Source organism: Micropterus salmoides, unplaced genomic scaffold (genome assembly GCF_014851395.1).
Source record: "Micropterus salmoides isolate LMB-PRFRI ecotype aquatic unplaced genomic scaffold, ASM1485139v1 Ms_hic_scaffold_9, whole genome shotgun sequence".
Classification (NCBI taxonomy): domain Eukaryota; kingdom Metazoa; phylum Chordata; class Actinopteri; order Centrarchiformes; family Centrarchidae; genus Micropterus; species Micropterus salmoides.
Window position 1 is genome coordinate 6,700,513 of NW_024044681.1, and position 19,993 is coordinate 6,720,505.

At 44.9% G+C, this 19,993-nt stretch overlaps 2 protein-coding genes across 2 annotated transcripts; both read right to left on the reverse strand.

The window, feature by feature from the left end:
• Positions 1–762: 762 nt before the first annotated feature.
• LOC119895504 (odorant receptor 131-2-like) lies at positions 763–4,873 on the reverse strand. Its single transcript, XM_038708666.1, has 2 exons — positions 4,864–4,873; positions 763–1,721 (listed from the first exon to the last, which is right to left on the reverse strand). The coding sequence occupies exons 1-2, from the start codon at positions 4,871–4,873 to the stop codon at positions 763–765; spliced, it is 969 nt and encodes a 322-aa protein (XP_038564594.1).
• A 6,453-nt stretch (positions 4,874–11,326) lies between these two features.
• On the reverse strand, positions 11,327–12,292 carry LOC119895505 (odorant receptor 131-2-like). Its single transcript, XM_038708667.1, has one exon. It carries the CDS (start codon positions 12,284–12,286, stop codon positions 11,327–11,329), a length of 960 nt encoding a protein of 319 aa, XP_038564595.1. The 5' UTR covers positions 12,287–12,292.
• Between the last annotated feature and the right edge of the window lie 7,701 nt (positions 12,293–19,993).

The window sequence follows — 19,993 nt, forward strand, 5'->3', positions numbered from 1 at the left end:
TGTGCAGTAAAAATTCATATGACATAGCTTAGCAAATTGAATAGACATAAAATGGAAAGAAAACATGTGGTGTATTTGAGTGTTATGACCTGGCTCAAAAGGCCACAACAAAAGGGAGACACACCATGGTAAACAGTTAGCGTATGTTTATTTAATGAAAATAAGCCAAATCAATAGTTACTTCAAATTAACATAATTAATGTTTGAGGTATGTAGTCTGTGGTTTCAGTAGTGGCTGTGCAGGATGATGGTTGCATGGGTATATGTGTGAAGGTGTTGTAGCATGCAAACAAAACAAATACCACAACGCAACAATCCAACCAAAGAAAACCAAACTAAATGGAAGACCAGGGAGCTGGCCGCAGGGAGGTCTGATCTGGTCTTGATAGCAGCTCCCTTGCCGAATGAGAAAACAGTCCCAAATACTCTACAGGGCAATTAGCCCAGGTGCCCAGAGCCACTGCAATCAGCCCCTCCTCCTCCTCCTCCGAGAGAGAGAGAGCGAGAGACCACACTCATGACCCCACAGGGCGTCACATGAGGAACATAAACAAATCAATAAGTTATGCACATGATATTGTTATATTTTTATTTATATCAGTGAATTTTAAGAAATACTGAAACTACAGATGAGAATTGTTATTACAACATTTGTCATATTCTGGAAAATTAGCTTTATAATTTGTTTCTTGTTCTGTCATGAATGCTAATTTATGAAGGCCAGTCAGATGACAGCATGAGTTTAACAAACATACAGACAGGTTAATTCATTTCATGTATCTTAGGGCGGGGATTCAGCCTGAGCTGGGACGAGAGTCTCCGTCGACAACAAAGATGGTACACAAGGACGGGTCTGATGGTCTGGTCTCTGAGGCCATAGATGAGGGCACTCAGACACCTGGGGAGGAGGACAATACTAATGTATAGGCAAATCCGTATACGCACAAATATTACTCCTGTTAAAAACTTTGAGAGAACTACAATAAATGAGTTTTGCACAGTTGAGGAGAGACAGAGGCCCAGTTGCACCAGATGCAGCAGCAGTGTGTTACGAGCCTTACGGACTGAAGCTTTGTCTGTGGAGGCCGACCTGGCTGCTATCATCACACCAATATAGGAGGAAATAATTGCCACACCGGCTGATACAAACAGAAAACAAGTGTAGGCTTTGTCATAATCAGCAGATATTCTCCCAAGAAACATGACAAGTGTATTACAAAGGTCTTTCATTTGCAGGCTCTCTGGAAATGGAAAATCTAACAATAAAACAACTCGAATGAAAATATTTAGTGAACAAAAGGTCCAAACCACAACGACGGCCACCCATGTGTTTCTGACAGTGATGACGGCAGCGTGCCTCAGTGGGTAGCACACAGCAACATATCTCTCCACAGACATCACCACCAGTGTCAGAGGAGAGATTTCATTTGTTAGATTGGCAAACATCACAAGAAGACCACAGACAGGATAAGTCAGGATTATTCTACAAATAGACAGTATGTACAGTAATTGGCTCATTGCCATCTGCACAGTGTCTGCAAAAAGGAGGTTATACAGAAGAATGTAACGAGAGGTCTCACAAAACACTGGTTTACTTCTCAAGGTGAATAACATGATGACATTAATGAACAAGAATATACAGCATGGTACTGTAGTCAGAGTGGAAAGCATCACTCTTTCCATTAACCCCAATCCAACAGTTATGTTGGCCTGAGATTGAGCTGCGTTAGACATCTCAGAGAAGCCTTTAAGACATGAGAAATATTAACCTGTTGATGTCACAATTAATATCTTCCTGTTAGTAACAATGAAAAAATGTCTTTAAATAATAAAAGCCTGTTGAGTCACATCCGAAACCCCAAATGATCCAAATCCATTTACCCTCTGCAGTTAGAGTCTGTGTTAATTCCTATGTAGGCAGAAATGTTCTGCAGGCTTTGCCTGCCTTCAGATATTATATATAATCTTTTTGTTCACATGACATCATCCTATGTCAGCATGGTTAGCAGCTCAGTAATAGGTGATGTAATCTCTCTGCTATTATTAACACTCCATGTGATCATGTCTTACACAGTTTAAAGTACGTAAGTAAACTTTATTTCTATAGTGCCTCTAAAAATCAGAGTTACAAGGTGCTTCACAAGTTTTTATTTTTCCCAACATAGTAGTATCTCCTCGGCCGGGTTCAATAAACCATGCTATGTCAAGTCTTCATCAGTCTCCGAAAGTTCTTCATCACACCTGAACCTGGCTCACAATATGTCTTCAGCACTGTCTACTTCCAAACATGCAGTGGCTCCCCTCCGTGGCTCCCCTCTGAGAGGAGACTGGCAATGAACCCCAAGCTTGTTGGAATCCACACTCAGAAATTTGCAAGCCTGTGGACTCACCAAATTTAGCAGCAACATAAAAACCAACACACAGGAGTCATGGTATCTGCCAAGCCACACCATCCAACAGTATAGTGTAAAATTTCAACCGGTCTTTAACTAACTCTTTAACTAGGGATGCACCCATCAGATACATACACCCAGCAAAAACTTCAATTTATTGTACATTGTGACTGATTTTAAGACTGTGAAAGTGACTCTGGAGTTGGATTGAACGGGGGATATTATTTTTCAGGGTAGCGACATGACCACATGGGTGTCTTGTCATTCACTGATTCCAAATGGCGGATGGGCCTGCGATGATCAAGAGAGGGGTTGGAACCCAAAATGGCGGAGAACCTCTTCCTGATTGGAGTTAGACATCAGCTGCACTACAGATGTGTCTCTCTGCTCATGTAGAGTGTGAGCATGCATATGTGGAGGTTAGTATAGGAGAGGAGAAAGGAAAGGGAAATGGGGGAACTTAAAGCAGGGGCTGTGCTGAGCTGAACTGCCTTTGAGGTGTATGGGGACCTGGGGTTTGGGGCTTTGGGTACCTGGGGCTGGTTGTGTCTCACCACATACACCCTTAGGACTCTAGGGGGCCAGTATGCTGCTGGGCGTTTGGTGGGCAAGGGTGTTTTATTGTGGCCTGGCCCTCCTTCCTCCCAGCCCCACTTACTGCCCCTCGATTTTAATCACGCATTAGACATTGTGAGGTGCCCTGTAATGCACCAATGCCTGCCAGTTGTGGGTTGCTCGTGTCATGACTTCCCCCAACTTAAACTACACATTATCAAGGCTACTGGTGTGTCAACGCAAGAAACAGAGTTTTGGACCCAGATGCAAACACCAAAGGCTCCAATGTAGTTTGTGAGAATTATTGTAACTCCAACAGGGTATTATACACGGAGGCAACCAGGAATAATGAATAATGATGACACCATGATGACTGAACACAACTGAAGGAAATATATACTGGGAAACATGAAACAAAGCTAGACTAGAACAGGATGGAGGGAGGACAAGAGGAGGGCCAGCAGGCCGAGCAGGTCAGGAAGTCAGCTGGGGGGCAGAGAGTAAGTGCAGAAACCCTCCAGAGGCCGGGTAGGAAACTGGAGATGAGGACTGATAACCTCAGGAGGTCGGTGCAAGTTGAACCCTTCTTCATGTTAAGCAGAAATGACGGTGGAACCCATCTGTAGGCCCGGCAACAAAGATGAGACCGAGGAGGTTGATCAGGAGGCCAGCAGCAGTGCTTGAAGTGGGCCGGAACACCCTGGTACGCTGTACCGGCACCTTGACATTTTACTCTTTGGCGTACCAGGACATTTTCTCTCAAGCTGCCGGTACTCTCCTCTGCCCTCTCCATATCAGGTTCTCTGGGCGCTACGTGACGCTCACCTGTTCCCGTTCTCGCCTGCCTGCTAAACTCTGTCGGCGGAGAGAGACGAGGGAGAAGAGAAGCTCGGGGCCTTTCAAGCAGCCATGTGCTGAATGTAGCTTGTCAATATCACTTATCGTGAACCCACCAATCACAGCCTGGATGGGGCGGGACATTTAAAAGTGTTGACAGATAGGTGTCATTTACTCTGGGGACAGGTCAGAATCTGAATGTCTCCATCAGTTTTTGAATGCTTTTGTTAAAAATATTATGAAAAACTGCAACTAAAAATGTTAAATAACAAATGAAACAATGCACAAAAGGAAAACATGCAATGCAATTGAAATGTGGAAGAAACAAATTTGCATTGTCCAAAAGCTGATTACTAAATTATCTGAATTATATTCCATTGTATTTTGAATTGTCACCTGTCACTTTTTAACCTTTTAATTTACTTTCCCTTCATATAAATAAAGACATTTCCTCCATAACTTGGGCTTAGTTTCATCTGCAGGACTGGAGACCAGCAGTGAAGCAGCAAAACAGGGAACCAGAGACAGGGCTGCTGGTCTGAGGACCAGCAATGGGACATGATTATTCTACAAATAGACAGTATGTACAGTACTTGGCTCATTACCATCTGCACAGTGTCTGCAAAAAGGAGATTATACAGAAGAATGTAATGAGAGGTCTCATAAAACACTGGTTTACTCCTCAAGGTGAATAACATGATGACATTAATCAACAAGAATATACAGCATGGTACTGTAGTCAGAGTGGAAAGCATCACTCTTTCCAGTAACCCCAATCCAACAGTTATGTTGGACGTCGGTCATCTCAGAGAAGCATTTACAACATGAGAAATATTAACCTGTTGATGTCACAAGGACTGTCTGATCTGTTCTAAGAACAATGAAAAGAATGAATAAAGTCTTTAAATGCCTGTTGAGTCGCATCCAAAACCACAAATCAGATAATTAGCAAGTTAGATTCTGTGTTTATTCCCATGTAAGTGTTCTGCATTCTGATATTATATATATATATATACACACTGTTTAAGAAAAAGCGTATATAGATACAGTATATACAGTTTTCATGTGACAGCATCACATGTCATCATGGTTAGCAGCTCAGTAATAGGTGATATAATCGCTATCCTATTATTTCCTTTATGGTTTATTTTAGTAGGGAACGATACAGCTTGCATAGAGGACAGACAGCAATCCAATGTGTGAAATAAAACATTAAAACAGTGAGGCAAAAAGAAAAGTATACAATAGTTTACAGTAAAGTTTGTTGCTGAACCAACCAGGGCTTGACATCTCTCTTAAAGGTGGTGAAGTTTGCTGCAGTTTTTAGGTGGTTTTCACAGGTTTGGCCAGACACATGGACGACTGTATCGTCAGCGTACATCTGAAGACCTATATCAGGACATGTTCCTGGCAAGTCATTGATATACAAACTAAAAAGGATGGAGCCCAAAACAGTTCCTTGGGGGATTCCTTTTCTGATTATACAAAAAGCAGACGTGATTTAACATTGAGAGTTGTGGTTGACAGTTTCAAATTCCCTTTTCATATCCAGAAACACTGTGCCTAACACATTTCCTTTGTTAAGTGACTGTTTTATATTTTCTAACAATAAACAGATTGCTGATTCTGTGGAATGGTTATGCCTGAATCCAAACTGAAGGAGGTCCAGAGAATTGTTTCTCTCTAAGAAACCAGAACCAGAATGCTACTATATTTTTTTAGGAATACAGTATCTAAGTTACAGATATAATTAGAAAAAATAGTGCCTATATCATTAGCGTTCAAGACAACTGATTGGTAAACTTCCCTGATCTCAAATGACTTTTTCTTTATTAGGAGCCACAACATTAATTTTAGTGTTGATATGGGGAAAGTCTATGGCACGTACTTTAACAGATTGAACAAAGAAATCATTACATTTGTTAGCAACTTGTACATGATTAGAGAGGTCTTCCCCGAATTTAAGTTCGTATTTGAGGGTGACACTGACTTTCGGTTCAGCTCTCCTCTATCCGTAGCTCTATCTATCATTTCTAAAACACTTCATCAGTCATACTGGTTAAACTGCTGTCATGCGACCATGTTCCACAAAAAGCCAAGATTTAAAATGGTTAGCCAAGTTGATTTGCTGGAACCTTGCAGAAGAAATCCTGAGTGCCAGAGATCCAAGCATGATAGGAACAAGGAACAGCAGGTAAAAGAAGCGCAGGCAATGACTATTTTGTGCGGGCTGTCTGTCTTGGCTTCTTTCATTGTTCCGTGGTCCATTTCTGATGCTCACGTACCCATTGTAGGCGCTTTCAGCAGAGCACAGGGGTCAGCACGGGCACCCTGACAGCCCCATATGCAACAAACTGCAATGCACCGTGTGTTCTGACACCTTTCTATTAGAACCAGCAGTAACTTTTGATGTGACCTACAGTAACTCGTGTGTTGGATAGAACCAGACGGGCCAGCCTTCTCTACCTATGTGCATCAATGAGAACTGGCACCCCTGAACCCTGTCGCCGGTTCACTGATTTTCCTTCCTTGGACCAGCTGTGATAGGCACTGACCCCTGCAGGTTGGGAACCTACCTCAAGAGCTGCAGTTTTGGAGATGCCCTGACCCAGTCGTCTAGCCATCAAAATCTAGCCCTCCTCAAAGTCACTCAAATCCTTAACCAAGTTCATTTTTCTGTGATGGATGAACTATGATGATAATGGTAACAAGATAATCCGTGTTCTCATAAAATGGACGAGCTGGCGGCACTGACCTGACACCAGAGGGAATAGTCATGGCTGATGGAGCTCAATCAAGACACAAACATTACATTGGACGGTTTCCAGACGGCGTATATTTCCCCCACTGCTACGGTTGACTCAGCTTGTGATGTCCTCCACTCTGTTACAAACAGGCTGCAGAAACAACACCTCCAGGAGGAGGTTATGAGGACACAGGGTATAGGATGTGTCCATCACAGTTGTTTGCAGTTGGGTTCTTTGGATGCAGAGGGCTCTACCGAGGATTCTTTTTGACTCTGTGGTGGCATCAGCCATTTTCTATGGAGTGGTCTGCTGGGGCAGCGGCTAAATTATCCTACATGATGGAGGAACACATCCCACCCACATGCAGGATGCTCTGAAGATACTGAGCAGCTCCTTCAGTGACAGGCTGCTGCACCTGTGTTGCATCAAGGGGAGGTACTGCAGGTCTTTCCTTCCTGCTGTCAGACTTTACAATCAGCATTGCTCCCAGTAGACTGCATGGACAAAACACACCGGACTGATAAACCGTGTAATAATGTGACCCTGCAATACTGGTGATACAACTCTTAACTATTTATTATTTTTTCATATTATACAGTATCTCACAAAAGTGAGTCCACCCCTCTGTTGTGGTGGCAGACCGGCTGACGGTGAGTGTCCTGGTTTTCTCCTTTTTATCAGTTTTTCTGCTTTTTTCCTTGGTTTTCTGTTCCCTGCCTGCCTCCCTGTGTTTTCTCCCCTGTGTGCTCTCTCTCTCCCTCTGCTCCTGAGCCCAGCCAACTACCTGCACCTCGTCAGCCACCTCGTCAGCCTGCCACACCTGCCAGTAATCACCTCATGACTGTCTGTATTTCAACCCCGGTTCTCCACACCATCCTCGCCTTGTTTTTTCGCATTTTCCCTGTGCCGTGTCGCTGTCGTCCCTAACCCTGTCTCTCTGTCTGTTTCCCTCCCAGGTACACTCAACCTCATCCTCTGTTCAGTCGGCTGGGCTCTTCCACCGGCCCTCTCCTCCTCGGACTTCCCTCACGCCGTCCTCCCTGTTCCCCCACCTCTCCTTGCTTCCTCGGCTCCAGTGTTCCCCGGCTCCCTGGCCCCCCGTCTCCTTGGTTCCCCGTGCCTGTGCTTTCCCGACATCCACCTCTTCCTCCACTCCAGTCCCTTTCTCCCTCAATAAACCTCCTTCCCTCCAAACATTGCATTTGGGTCCTCTCTGTCCCCACACCTTGCAATCCCATAACAGAATGATCAAGCCAACCATGGACCCAGCAACCGCCCTTCAGGAGGCAGCTAGTCAGCTGTGCAAGGAGCTGTTGGAGTTGGAGGAAAAGTGGAGGGGTTTGACTCACACGGGCTACAAGCTGGCGCTTTTGACCTTTGGCCAGGTAAAGGTTTCTCAGACACCGTCCCAGAGTGGCTGGCCAGATTTTTCCATCTCCCCGCTAGCCCTCAGTGGTCTCCTACCCAACCCGCTAGTTGCAGGCTGGGAAGCATTTCCCTGTGTAGCCAGACCCCAGCCGCCAGCCCCCAGCCTGCCCCCATGCCTGCCAGCGCCTCTGGCCCCCAGCCTGTCCCTCGGCCTGCTAGCGCCTCTGGCCCCCAGCCTGTCCTTGATCCCCAGCCAGTCAGCCCCCAGCCTGGCCCTGATCCCCAGCCAGTTAGCCCCCAGCCTGGCCCTGATTCCCAACCTGCTAGCACCGCCAGCCTCCAGCCTGTCCCCCCCGATCCCTTGCCCCTTAGGGCCACTAGCCCCCATGCCCTGTTGGCGGATCGACCGGCTTCAGCACCGCTGGTGCCCGCAAGGCCCTCAGCCCAGCAGCCTCATCCCTGAATCCCCCCACTGCTGTCGCACTGACAGCCCCTAGCCCGGCTCCCCGGCCTCTGGAGAGGTCGCCACGCCTGGCTCCCCGGCCTCTGGAGAGGTCGTCTCGCCCCCTAGCCCGTCCCTCGGGCCGCCCGCCCGAACTCTCTGGCTTGTCTCGCCTTGCTCACCGGCCTCTGGAGAGGTCGTCTCGTCCCTTAGCCCAGCCCTCGGGCCGCCCACCGGACCCTCCTGGCTTCCCTGGTCCGCCCTCGGGCCGCCCGCCGGACCTCCCTGGCTTCCCTGGTCCGCCCTCGGGCCGCCCCTCTGGACTCCCTGATTTCCCTGGTCCGCCCTCGGGCCGCCCGCCGGACCTCCCTGGCTCCCCCGGTTCGCCCTTAGGCGGCACAGCTCAGTCCTTGGCCTGCCCGCCGGAACCCCAGTGTTCCCCGGCTCCCTGGCCCCCCGTCTCCTTGGTTCCCCGTGCCTGTGCTTTCCCGACATCCACCTCTTCCTCCACTCCAGTCCCTTTCTCCCTCAATAAACCTCCTTCCCTCCAAACATTGCATTTGGGTCCTCTCTGTCCCCACACCTTGCAATCCCATAACACCCTCACATTTATGTAAAGTTTTGATTCTATCTTTTCATGTGATAACACTGAAGAAATTACACTTTGCTACAATGAGTCTACAGCTTGTATAACAGTGTAAATCTGCTGTCCCGTCAAAATAACACATCACACAGCCGTTAATGTCTAAACCGCTGGTAACAAAAGTGAGGACACCCCTAAGTGGAAATTTCCAAATTAGGCCCAATTCGCCATTTTCCCTCCCCGGTGTCATGTGACTCATTAGTGTTAGGTGTCTCAGGTGTGAATGGGGAGCAGGTGTGTTAAATTTGGTGTTATCGCTCTTACACTCCCTCATACTGGTCACTGGATGTTCAACATGGCACCTCATGGCAAAGAACTCTGAGGATCTGAAAAAAAAGAATGGTTGCTCTACATAAACATGGCCGAGGCCATAAGACCCTGAAAGTGAGCTGCAGCACGTTGGCCAAGACCATACAGCGGTTCAATAGGACAGGTTCCACATGTTGTCACTAGAAAACAGCAGTGTGTTAAAAGCAAGAGAGTCAATTGACACTTTTCACACACCCTCACACCATACATCAATTTTCTCATGCATTGGAAAAAATAATTTAGCCTATAAGTGATGTCGTCGACTCGGCGTGATTACACTGCACCCAGCTGATGTGACACTGGAGGACGCTGTGACACGAATCAAGCGAACCCGCTCTCGTGCAGTTAGTGGCAGACAGTTTGTGATTGGGTAAAGTAGCTGGTATTGTTTTGCAAGATAGAAATATATAATCTGAAGCACAGCCTTGTTCTGTTGGGAAAGTGAGCTGCACAGAGCTGCTGAAGTTACCATGTGAGGATTTGTGGTACAACGTTTTCAGAGATGCTCACAAGTCTCTGAGCTAGAGTCCAAGTTAAGTCTCAAGTCTCTGAGCTAGAGTCCAAGTCAAGTCTCAAGTCTTTGAGCTAGAGTCCAAGTCAAGTCTCAAGTCTCTGAGCTAGAGTCCAAGTCAAGTCTCAAGTCTTTGAGCTAGAGTCCAAGTCAAGTCTCAAGTCTCTGAGCTAGAGTCCAAGTCAAGTCTCAAGTCTTTGAGCTAGAGTCCAAGTCAAGTCTCAAGTCTCTGAGCTAGAGTCCAAGTCAAGTCTCAAGTCTCTGAGCTAGAGTCCAAGTCAAGTCTCAAGTCTTTGAGCTAGAGTCCAAGTTAAGTCTCAAGTCTCTTGTGGTGATAATGAATGTTGTATCAGCTGCTGTGTTCAATCCAATTCTGTAACGGTAAGTGTTTTCACTTATAGAGCCAACCATGTAATGTGCAAAGCAAATTAATGACTTAACTACCATAAGTCAACACCAACCGCAGACTCTCAAACCCAGTGTGACGTTATAACTAAATAAAACTGTAGTCCCAAACGGGTTCTGTGTCTGTCTGTCTGGGTTTCTGTCATATCAGCAGAGCAAGTAATGAACAGCAGATTATAGGGCGTAGAGATTTTGAAAAATATTATGAATTGTGATTAAATGATGACGCTATTCTCAAGCCTTTCTGGAGATGTCAGATTACACAGATATGTGGGATAGATATGCAGAAAGTTTTGAACATTCAGCCGAGGAATTTCTAACTGAATTAAAATCAAGGGCGTCACTCTGTGTTGAAAAGTGGTGGAGACTTAGGGGCTCAGATTAGGAGTGTGAAGAGACACTTAGCTCGCGAGACATCACAATATGCAATATTAGGTTCACGAGAGAAGACGAATAGATCCTTAAACAGTGTTTTAAAGATATCATTAATGCCGAGATATAGGTGGGGGGTTTGGGGGGGGACCTCATTTTCATTTATTATTTAGATACAAGTTATATTTCAGAATGTTTTTGTTACAAAGTGTGCTTTAAAAAAGCATCCCCAGTGTAAACGACACCTATGATTCAAATTAATTCATTTATACTAGAGGTGAAAAGGTGACACATTTAAAGAGGAACTTCCCTAAACAAACACACAAATGGGAGGGAAGACTAATTCATGAAAGAAAAAGAAATACCAAATGCTTGAAAGCCATACATGGACTGAATTATATTCTGGTATATTTTATATTTTAAATTGTCACCTGCTGCCTGAGTTTTGTGTTTCCTTTGACATAGCCTAGATAAAAACATTTCCACCATAAATTGATGCAGAGAATGCAGAATTGGTGCAGAAATCTTCACAAGAATGCAGGAAATATAGTCTTTAATTCTCAAAACTTTCTGTTGGAAGACCCCTATGCGCCACACTCACTATTATTATTTATGGTTATTTATTTTGTTTTATTAGTATACCACAAACCTAGATTTAATTTTAACTAAATTAATGTGTATATTGTATATGCTGATTTATGAAGGCCAGTCAGATGACAGCATGAGTTTAACAAACAGGTTAATTCATTCCATATATGGAGGCTTCAGCATCGGATGGGACGAGAGTTTCCGTCGACAACATAGATGGGACACAAGGATGGGTCTGATGGTCTGGTCTCTGAGGCCATAGATGAGGGCACTCAGACATCTGGGGAGGAGGAAAACACACACATACAGAACAATTATTAAACTCCCAAACACTACCCCTGTGAAAAGTTTTGAGAGTAAAAAAATTATTGAGTTGTGCACAGTTGAGGAGAGACTGAGGCCCAGCTGCACCAGATGCAGCAGTAGTGTGTTACGAGCCTTACGGACTGAAGCTTTGTCTGTGGAGGCCGACCTGGCTGCTATCATCACACCAATATAGGAGGAAATGATTGCCACACCGGCTGATACAAACAGAAAACAAGTGTAGGCTTTGTCATAATCAGCAGATCTTTTCCCAAGAAACATGACAAGTGTATTACAAATGTCTTTCATCTGCAGGCTCTCTGGAAATGGAAAATCTAACAGTAAAACAACTCGAGTGAGAATATTTAGTGAACAAAAGGTCCAAACCACAGTGATGGCCACCCCTGTGTTTCTGACAGTGATGATGGCAGCGTGCCTCAGTGGGTAGCACACAGCAACATATCTCTCCACAGACATCACCACCAGTGTGAGAGGAGAGATTTCATTTGTTAGATTGGCAAACATCACAAGAAGACCACAGACAGGATAAGTCAGGATTATTCTACACACAGACAGTATGTACAGTAATTGGCTCATTGCCATCTGCACAGTGTCTGCAAAAAGGAGGTTATACAGAAGAATGTAACGAGAGGTCTCACAAAACACTGGTTTACTCCTCAAGATCAATAACATGATGACATTAATGAACAAGAATATACAGCATGACATTGTAGTCAGAGTGAAAGGCATCATTCTTTCCATTAACCCCAATCCAACAGTTATGTTGGATTGAGATTGAGTTGCATCAGACATCTCAGAGGAGAATGTACAACATGAGAAATATTAACTTATCAATGGAAAAGAAAGCACAATAAATCTCTTCCTGTTGTACTGTGAAACGAATAGAATTAAAACTCCTTTTAAGCACAAGTCCCTGTTGAGCCACATCCAAAATCATCCACATACACTGTCCCTGTGCAAATAATTAGCAAGTTACATTCTGTGCTTATTCCCATCTAAGTGTTCTGCAGGCTTTGCCTGCACTCTGATATTATATGTATATATATACGCTTTTTCTTAATAAATTTTCACGTGACACCATCACATGTCATCATGGTTAGCAGCTCAGTAATAGGTGATGTAATCTCTATCCTATTATTTCTTTATGGTTTATTTTAGTAGGGACCGATACAGCTTGCATAGACAGCAATCCAATGTGTGAAATAAAACATTAAAACACTGAGGCAAAAAGAAAAGTATACAAAAGTTTACAGTACAGTGCAAGATACTGCAGAAGACCAGACGTAAGTACAAGTTTGTTGCTTAATCAACCAGGGCTTGACATCTCTCTTAAAGTGGTAAAGACTGCAGCAATTTTTACAGGTTTGGCCAGACACATGGACGAATGTATCGTCAGCATACATCTTAAGACCTATATCAGGACATGTTCCTGGCAAGTCATTGATGTACAAACTAAAAAGGATGGAGCCCAAAATAGTTCCTTTGGGGATTCCTTGATTTATTAACTACAACAAACTGTTCCCGACCCTTTAAATATGAGTCAAACCATTACAATGACCGTTTTAACAAATTTAGATGTTATGGTATACAGTTTCACCCTGCGTCTAAGGTTCAAGTCAAGTGAGGGATGCTGTAACCAGCACACATGGTGTGGATCCACCATGACGGTCAGCAAGTCTGCTGTAAGAGGAGGGCTGCGAGCAGGATGAGACGGGGTACCACTTGAGGGGCATGTTAGGGTTTCATGGTCACTACCCCTTCACAGGGGTAGTGTTTGGGAGTTTAACAATTGTTCTGTATGTGTGTGTTTTCGTCCTCCCCAGATGTCTGAGTGCCCTCATCTATGGCCTCAGAGACCAGACCATCAGACCCATCCTTGTGTCCCATCTATGTTGTCGACGGAGACCCATCCGATGCTGAAGCCTCCACATGTGGAATGAATTAACCTTTTGTTAAACTCATGCAGTCAACCACCGGATCCTGCTATCCGCTCTCTCAGCAATGGGCATCTAGAGTAAAGCACTCCTGTGTTTCGAATCCTACCTCTCGGGGCGTTCCTACAACATTTTGTGACAAAGACAATTATCCTCCCACTGCCTCTCCACAGGGATGCCCCAAGGCTCAGTGCTAGGGCCCCTTCTCAGTCTACACCACCTCACTTGGGGCCAATCATTCGCTCGCACGGCTTCTCTTACCACTGCCATGCAGATGATACGCAACCCTACCTATCCTTCCTGCCAGACGATCCCACCATCTCGACGCGGATCACGGACTGTCTCTCGGACTCTCGGGGCGGCTGTGGCTCAGGAGGTAGAGCGGGTTAGCCGTTAATCGGAAGGTCGGCGGTTCAATCCTGGCTTCCCCTGGTTGCAAGTCGAAGTGTCCTTGGGCAAGATACTGAACCCCGAATTGCCCCTGGCGGCTATTCCGCCAGTGTATGAGTGAGTGTGAATGTTAGTTTCCGTTTGAGCACTTACGCTCAGTGTATGAATGTGTGTGACTGGTGAATGCAGATGTAGTGTAAAAGCGCTTTGAGTGGTCGAAAAGACTAGAAAGGCGCTATACAAGTACGGAGCATTTACATACCTGCATGGATGAAGGCTTGCCACCTTCAACTAAACCTCTCTAAGATTGAACTCTTGGTCATTCCAGCCAAGCAATCTACCCACCATAACATCAAACTACAAAATGACTCCTCAACCATCACTCCAACCAGGGTGGTGAGAAATTTGGATGTCATGATTGATGACCAGCTGTCCTTTTCAGACCATGTTGCTACTGTCTCTCGGTCATGCCGCTTTGCTCTATACAACATAAGGAAAATCAGGCCCTACCTCACTCAGTACGCCACCCAGCTTCTGGTACAGGCCCTGGTTATCTCTCGCATCTACTATTGCAATGCCCTCCTAGCAGGTGTTCCAGCTTGTGCGGTGAAACCTTTACAAATGGTTCAGACTGCAGCAGCGCATCTGGTTTTTGATCAGCCCAAAAGGATTCATGTCACTCCATTACTCAGTGACCTCCGCTGGCTCCCCGTGGCCTCCAGAATCAGATTCAAGTCACTAATGCTTGCATACAGAGTGACTACTGGGTCTGCACCCATCTACCTAAACTCTATAATACAAACTTACGTACCTTCTCGGCCGCTACGCTCCTCCAACGCCGCCTGGCTCTGCCATCCCTTCACAAAAGCAATCCCAGTCCAGGCTGTTCTCATCTGTGACACCACAATGGTGGAATGATGCTCTGTTGATGCTTGCATGTTGTTCCTCAAATGTAAGTCACTATGGATAAAAGCATCTGCCAAATGAGTAAATGTAAATCTAGAATAATTGCCATGTAATCATTACGTCGTTAGTGCATGGAGAAAGTGTAGGCAAACTCTTCAGGAGAAAGCTCTCGACAGGGTGGATGTTGTCCTTTTATGGTAGAGGTGCCCTTCGAGGAATCTTTTAGTAGGCGGTTAGTGAGGAAAAGGCATGATAAGAACAAGATTAGCTGAGGGTGGAGTAACGGGTTAAGAGGGAAGACCGAAATTAGAAATGGAAATAACTTGGTGCTGCTAGGGCTGTAGATGAAAGCTGGATGCCACTGCTGGAGGTTCTAGCTTTAATTTGCTGGAGTGGTAAGGATGAGACGCAGGAGATCTTGACATCCTGGGGCCAGAATCCCAGACTAAAATGACCTGCAGAGATTGATGGATGTGGGCTGCAAGTGGTTTTGGCAACCCGGTGCCTAATAAACCAACTAAAGCCTACCCGAAACAGTTTCCAACAAGGAATTTTTGATGTTTCTATGTAACGAACTGACTGACACGGTAAGGTTAGTGATGACTGGGACTGAGCAGCGGAGGACTCTGGCATCCTGGTGCTAACGCAACTGTACTATTGTGGCACGCGGACCAGGAAGGGGTGAATTGAATGAAAGCCAAACTACGGCACTTAGGGAATTGCACCCCAGGAAATACTATTTAAACCGTGATTATTTGGAGAATAAAGAGAAAAAGGCACACAGGAATTTTACTGATGAGGCAGAGACGTGATTCAAAATATTCCAAAATATATTTATTTTTAATAAACAAAAATACACAGTCTGGGACTGGAACTGCTGAAAGGGAAAGAAATGTGCAACAGCAATAAGCACTGATAAAATGCTAGATAAAACAACTTTTCTATTATAATTAGTTACAATGACTTAAATATAAATTCAAATAAAGAAAGTATATATATATATATATATATATATATATATATATATATATATAAATCCAGCGCCCCAAGATAACTAGCTCAAAACTACTGTTAGCTCCATGATATCTCAAAATGAATGTTAGCTGGAATGAATGTTAGCTCGAAACGAATGTTGGCTCAAAACTAGTTTTGCTCGAAAAGACTTAGCTGGGAAAGAACTGTTAGTTTTGACAACTTATAGAAACGACTGTTTGCTTGAAAACAAGTATAGCTCAAACTGAATTAGCTAGAAGACGATTGCTTGGAATGACTAAGCTAGGAAATGACTGTTGGCTCTAGATGGTTGTTAGCTCAAAGTTAGCTAGCAAGGGATGTTAGCTCAAAACGGCTATAGCACGAAATGACTTAGCAAGATGACTGCTGTTTGCTTTAACTTATATAGCTAGATGACGACAGTGGCTAGGTAATGACTCTTTACTTGAAACGAGAAAAGGACTTTTTGCTTAAAACAACTACAAAACAACAACTGTTGGCTCGAAACGGCTGTTGGCTCAAAACGACTGAGTTCGTAATAATTGTGTGTTTGAAACAACTGTACTTAAGCGTTTAGGTTGTATGTTGCTAGCATCAGTTATGTCAGAACTGGAGTTGATTATTATTGAAAGATAAGCAAAGAACAGCATGAAGTGCCTGTCCTTTGGAAAGGTTTCTGATGACTTTTCAGGTGGTTATGTGTAATGGACCATCTTGCATGCTTGTGTTAGTGGTTACTGGGAGTGGGCAGTGGGTGTAAGTGCAGAATGATGGACACACCGACACACAAGTATAAATGCATGGCTACGTGCGTAGCCTACGACGCACGTAGACCCTACCCAGGAGTATAAATGGGCCATAAGCCCCTACTGAAATCGGCTGCTGAGGTTGCTTGAGGTGGGGGGTATGACTGGGGGCACTAGCATCTCGGTGCTGGGGGGCCTTATGGAACTGGCTGCTGTAGTTCCTGGAAGAGTCCAGCGGTGGCGCTGGCGTCCTGGTGCTGAAGGCCCCTCATGAAGCTGCTGCTGTGGTTGGTAGATGTAGATGGCTGGGGTGCCTGAAGCTGCTGGAACTGGATGGTGGGGATGCTGACGACTCAATGTGGTTGTCCTGTATGATGTATGCTGGTGGTACGGTCCACCCCAATGAGAGGGGGAGGCCTTGAATTTCTGGTGTTGGTTGAAGTTGTTACGGTTGCTGGACAGAGAGGACCCAAAAGCAACGCTCAGGTGAAAGAGGATTTATTGAGGGAAAAAGGGGCTGAGGAAGTGGAGGTGAGGGAGAGGTGGATGCCGGGGGAATGCGGGCACAGGGGACCGAGGAGCAAGTAGGGCAGAGGGGGCTGAGGCAGAGGAGCCGAGGAGCACCGGGGGCCGAGATGTGGCAAAAGGCTTGAGGCAAGCAGTGGCACCAGGTCAGGAGCAACGATGATCAAGCCACGATTGTGTGGAGAACCGGGGTTGAAATACTGGCAGGGATGGAGTTGATTGCTGGCGGGTGTGGCAGAGGAGGAGGCTGATGAGGTGCAGGTGCGGATCGTCAGCTGGGCTCAGGAGCAGAGAGAGAGAGAGGGAGAACACAATCAAGGAGAGCAGAGGGGACACAGGCAGGCAGGCGAAAACACAAGGGAAAAACAGAATCACAAGAAAAAAGGAAAAATAAACAGGACACTCACCGCCAGCCGGGCTGCCACCACAACAGACGTTCTGTTTTGCTTTGGTACTGACTTTTCTGCTATCTTGAGCTGGAGGAAATATGTGAACAGTCCCTTTTAACAGTAGCGTTGACCCGGAAGGGAGCTGGTGTTGACAAAACAGAAGGCATGGCACGCTGACATTATAGCTTGAAAAGTTTGCTGTATTGTCTGTTCTCTAAATCAGAATTATTTCACCTTTAACTGTTTTCTGAAGAGTGGCTATGGTTACAATCAGATTGTTCATGCTGATTGTTTATGACTCGGGGCCTCGCGGGCATGGGGTTTGTTGTGAGGCGGAGGATTCGTCTGGTGCATTGTTCCCGATAGCTTATGTAACCCCTTGTTGACACCAGTAGAGCTGATCAAACAAGACCTAAGGTGGTCCTTACTATCACACTGGGCTACTATATCAAAAGTGTGTTAAACAGGATCCTGGGTTCTGCTGGCTAAATATTCCCTGTAAGTACAGACAACAAATAAACTGTGTATGTAAGAACAATAATAGTGCGGTGCCTCCACTGTGGAACTACTAAGCTCACCTTAAGAACTGTACTGAAGTTCCCCAGAATAATGGTAAGTATTTATAAGTAAGTCAAATATGAACAACAACAACATATAGTATGAAAAAAGGGAAAAAACATTTATTTTTACTTTCCTGGTACTTTCAAAACCAAGGGTTTTCTTTAAAACACCACATTTTTGTATCAAACCCAAATCACTAAAGTTTAAACCTTACAATGAACACAGCCAAAAGATGCTTTATCAAACCACTCTGGTACTCTTCAAAATAACACTTCACTGTTTTGTTTCTCTTAGGATGGAATAAAAAAAATATTAAACTGTGTGTGTGAACTGAATGAAAATAAATGTAACCTGTAGAGGTATCAATACCAAAAGATACCCCTTCAGTACAATAAAGTCCCAAGTACAGAAATCTGTACTACCACAGTTCCAACTTAAAGAAATGTTCAAATTATTACCAAGCGCTTGGATTTGTAAACATTAGGGGCCATACGGTGGCGCACATATGAAAGAGAAATCCTTTAACTCCCTGGTAGTACAGTTCAATGTTCAGAAAAGTCTCCCCTTACTCACGCACCTCCGTCACTCCGACAGTTCCAAAGAATCCACAGGTAGACGATGCAGCAGAATGGCGAGGTGCAGTAGGTAGATGTCCGGGCCGCAATGCAATTCCCGTGGGCGGGGTACCTCCTCACAGCGATGCTACTCAGCAGGCTAGCTCCCAAGTGATCTCTAATTGGCTTAGTTTACATCAGTCAAAACAAACTAAAATCACATTGGCTACGTTATCATGACACTGGAATTCACAAAGAGCAAAGCATCATGGAAGGTGTAGTTTTTCCCATTAAGATCCCACATACGAAGAAACAGTCTTTTCATTTAGCCATATTTAGTAGGCCCCTACATTTAGAAAAGTGGACCGTGGAAGAGATGACATTAAAGCTGGACTCACTTTGGCTTTAGGATTGTGGAAATCGGGGTCTCAAGCGTGGAGACGGAGAAGGGTTCCGCTTCTGTGCTGGGTCTGCTGACGTGGGTGTAGAAGATGTACACTTTCTCAAAAGAGGTAAGTGGATGGAAGTACCTTGTAATAATTTACAAGATTCACATATTTGACACACTGTTCCTTGGTCTCGGTTCAGGTGAGGAATGCGAGAGGGAAGAAGAGGACATGTGTTGTGTGGGTACTTATGTAAATGCCAGGAGTGACATCATTGATGTGTGGTCCCACTCCTGAAACTCTGCTGGTAGCACCACTAGAGAGTATACAGCTTCTGTAAATTTGCTGTCCCCTAAAAAACCCACCCTTTAATCCTCACTCGTCATTTTAGGAAGTGAAATGTCCTTTATGATGGCGCGCTGAGGTCGATTTCCAGGTCACAAGAAGGAGGACGGAGGATCTTGTGCATATACAAGATGGTGGTCAGATTGCTGTGGTTCATTAGTCACAGGGTTGGCAGTTCAATCCCCAGCTCCTTTCTAGATGTTAAAGTATACTGGGGCAAGGCCTCTGGTCTTTTCTATTGGCTGCATTCTAGTGTAGGCCAGCCATGTGATTGTATAGTGGTAACAGTATGTATGATTTTCTACAGAGCACCTGTTCTTTTACATTCACAAATAAAAATCCAAAAAAATTCTTAAGAAACATCCATCGACAATAAATGAAACCATTTTGTGTCATATATAGTGCAACATTATCAATAGCACCACTATAAGTTTGGCTATCACCTATCTGTGAGCCTAATTAGTAGATCATGTCACTGAACTGATCATCATCAGACCCAGTGGACTGTGAATGAGCTCCCATCACACCTCTACACCTCCCAAAAGAGAAGTAGAACTTGCCAAGTGTTACGTCCCAAGGTCTAGGGGTGTCCTGGAGGTAACATAAATGTGTGGCCTCCCACTCTTCCCATTCCCAAACAAGGCCAGTACACAACAAATACAATTTAGCAGTTTTTATTATACCTTGGAGATGAGCAGTGCCCAAAACAACAACCAAAACACTAAGAAAAAACCTAAATCTTTCCTAAACCCAAAACCAAAAGGTAAAGA

Bases quoted from the DNA above. Each gene is read 5' to 3' on its own strand.
- LOC119895505 (XM_038708667.1), bottom strand. From the start codon at position 12,286: ATGTCTGATGCAACTCAATCTCAATCCAACATAACTGTTGGATTGGGG.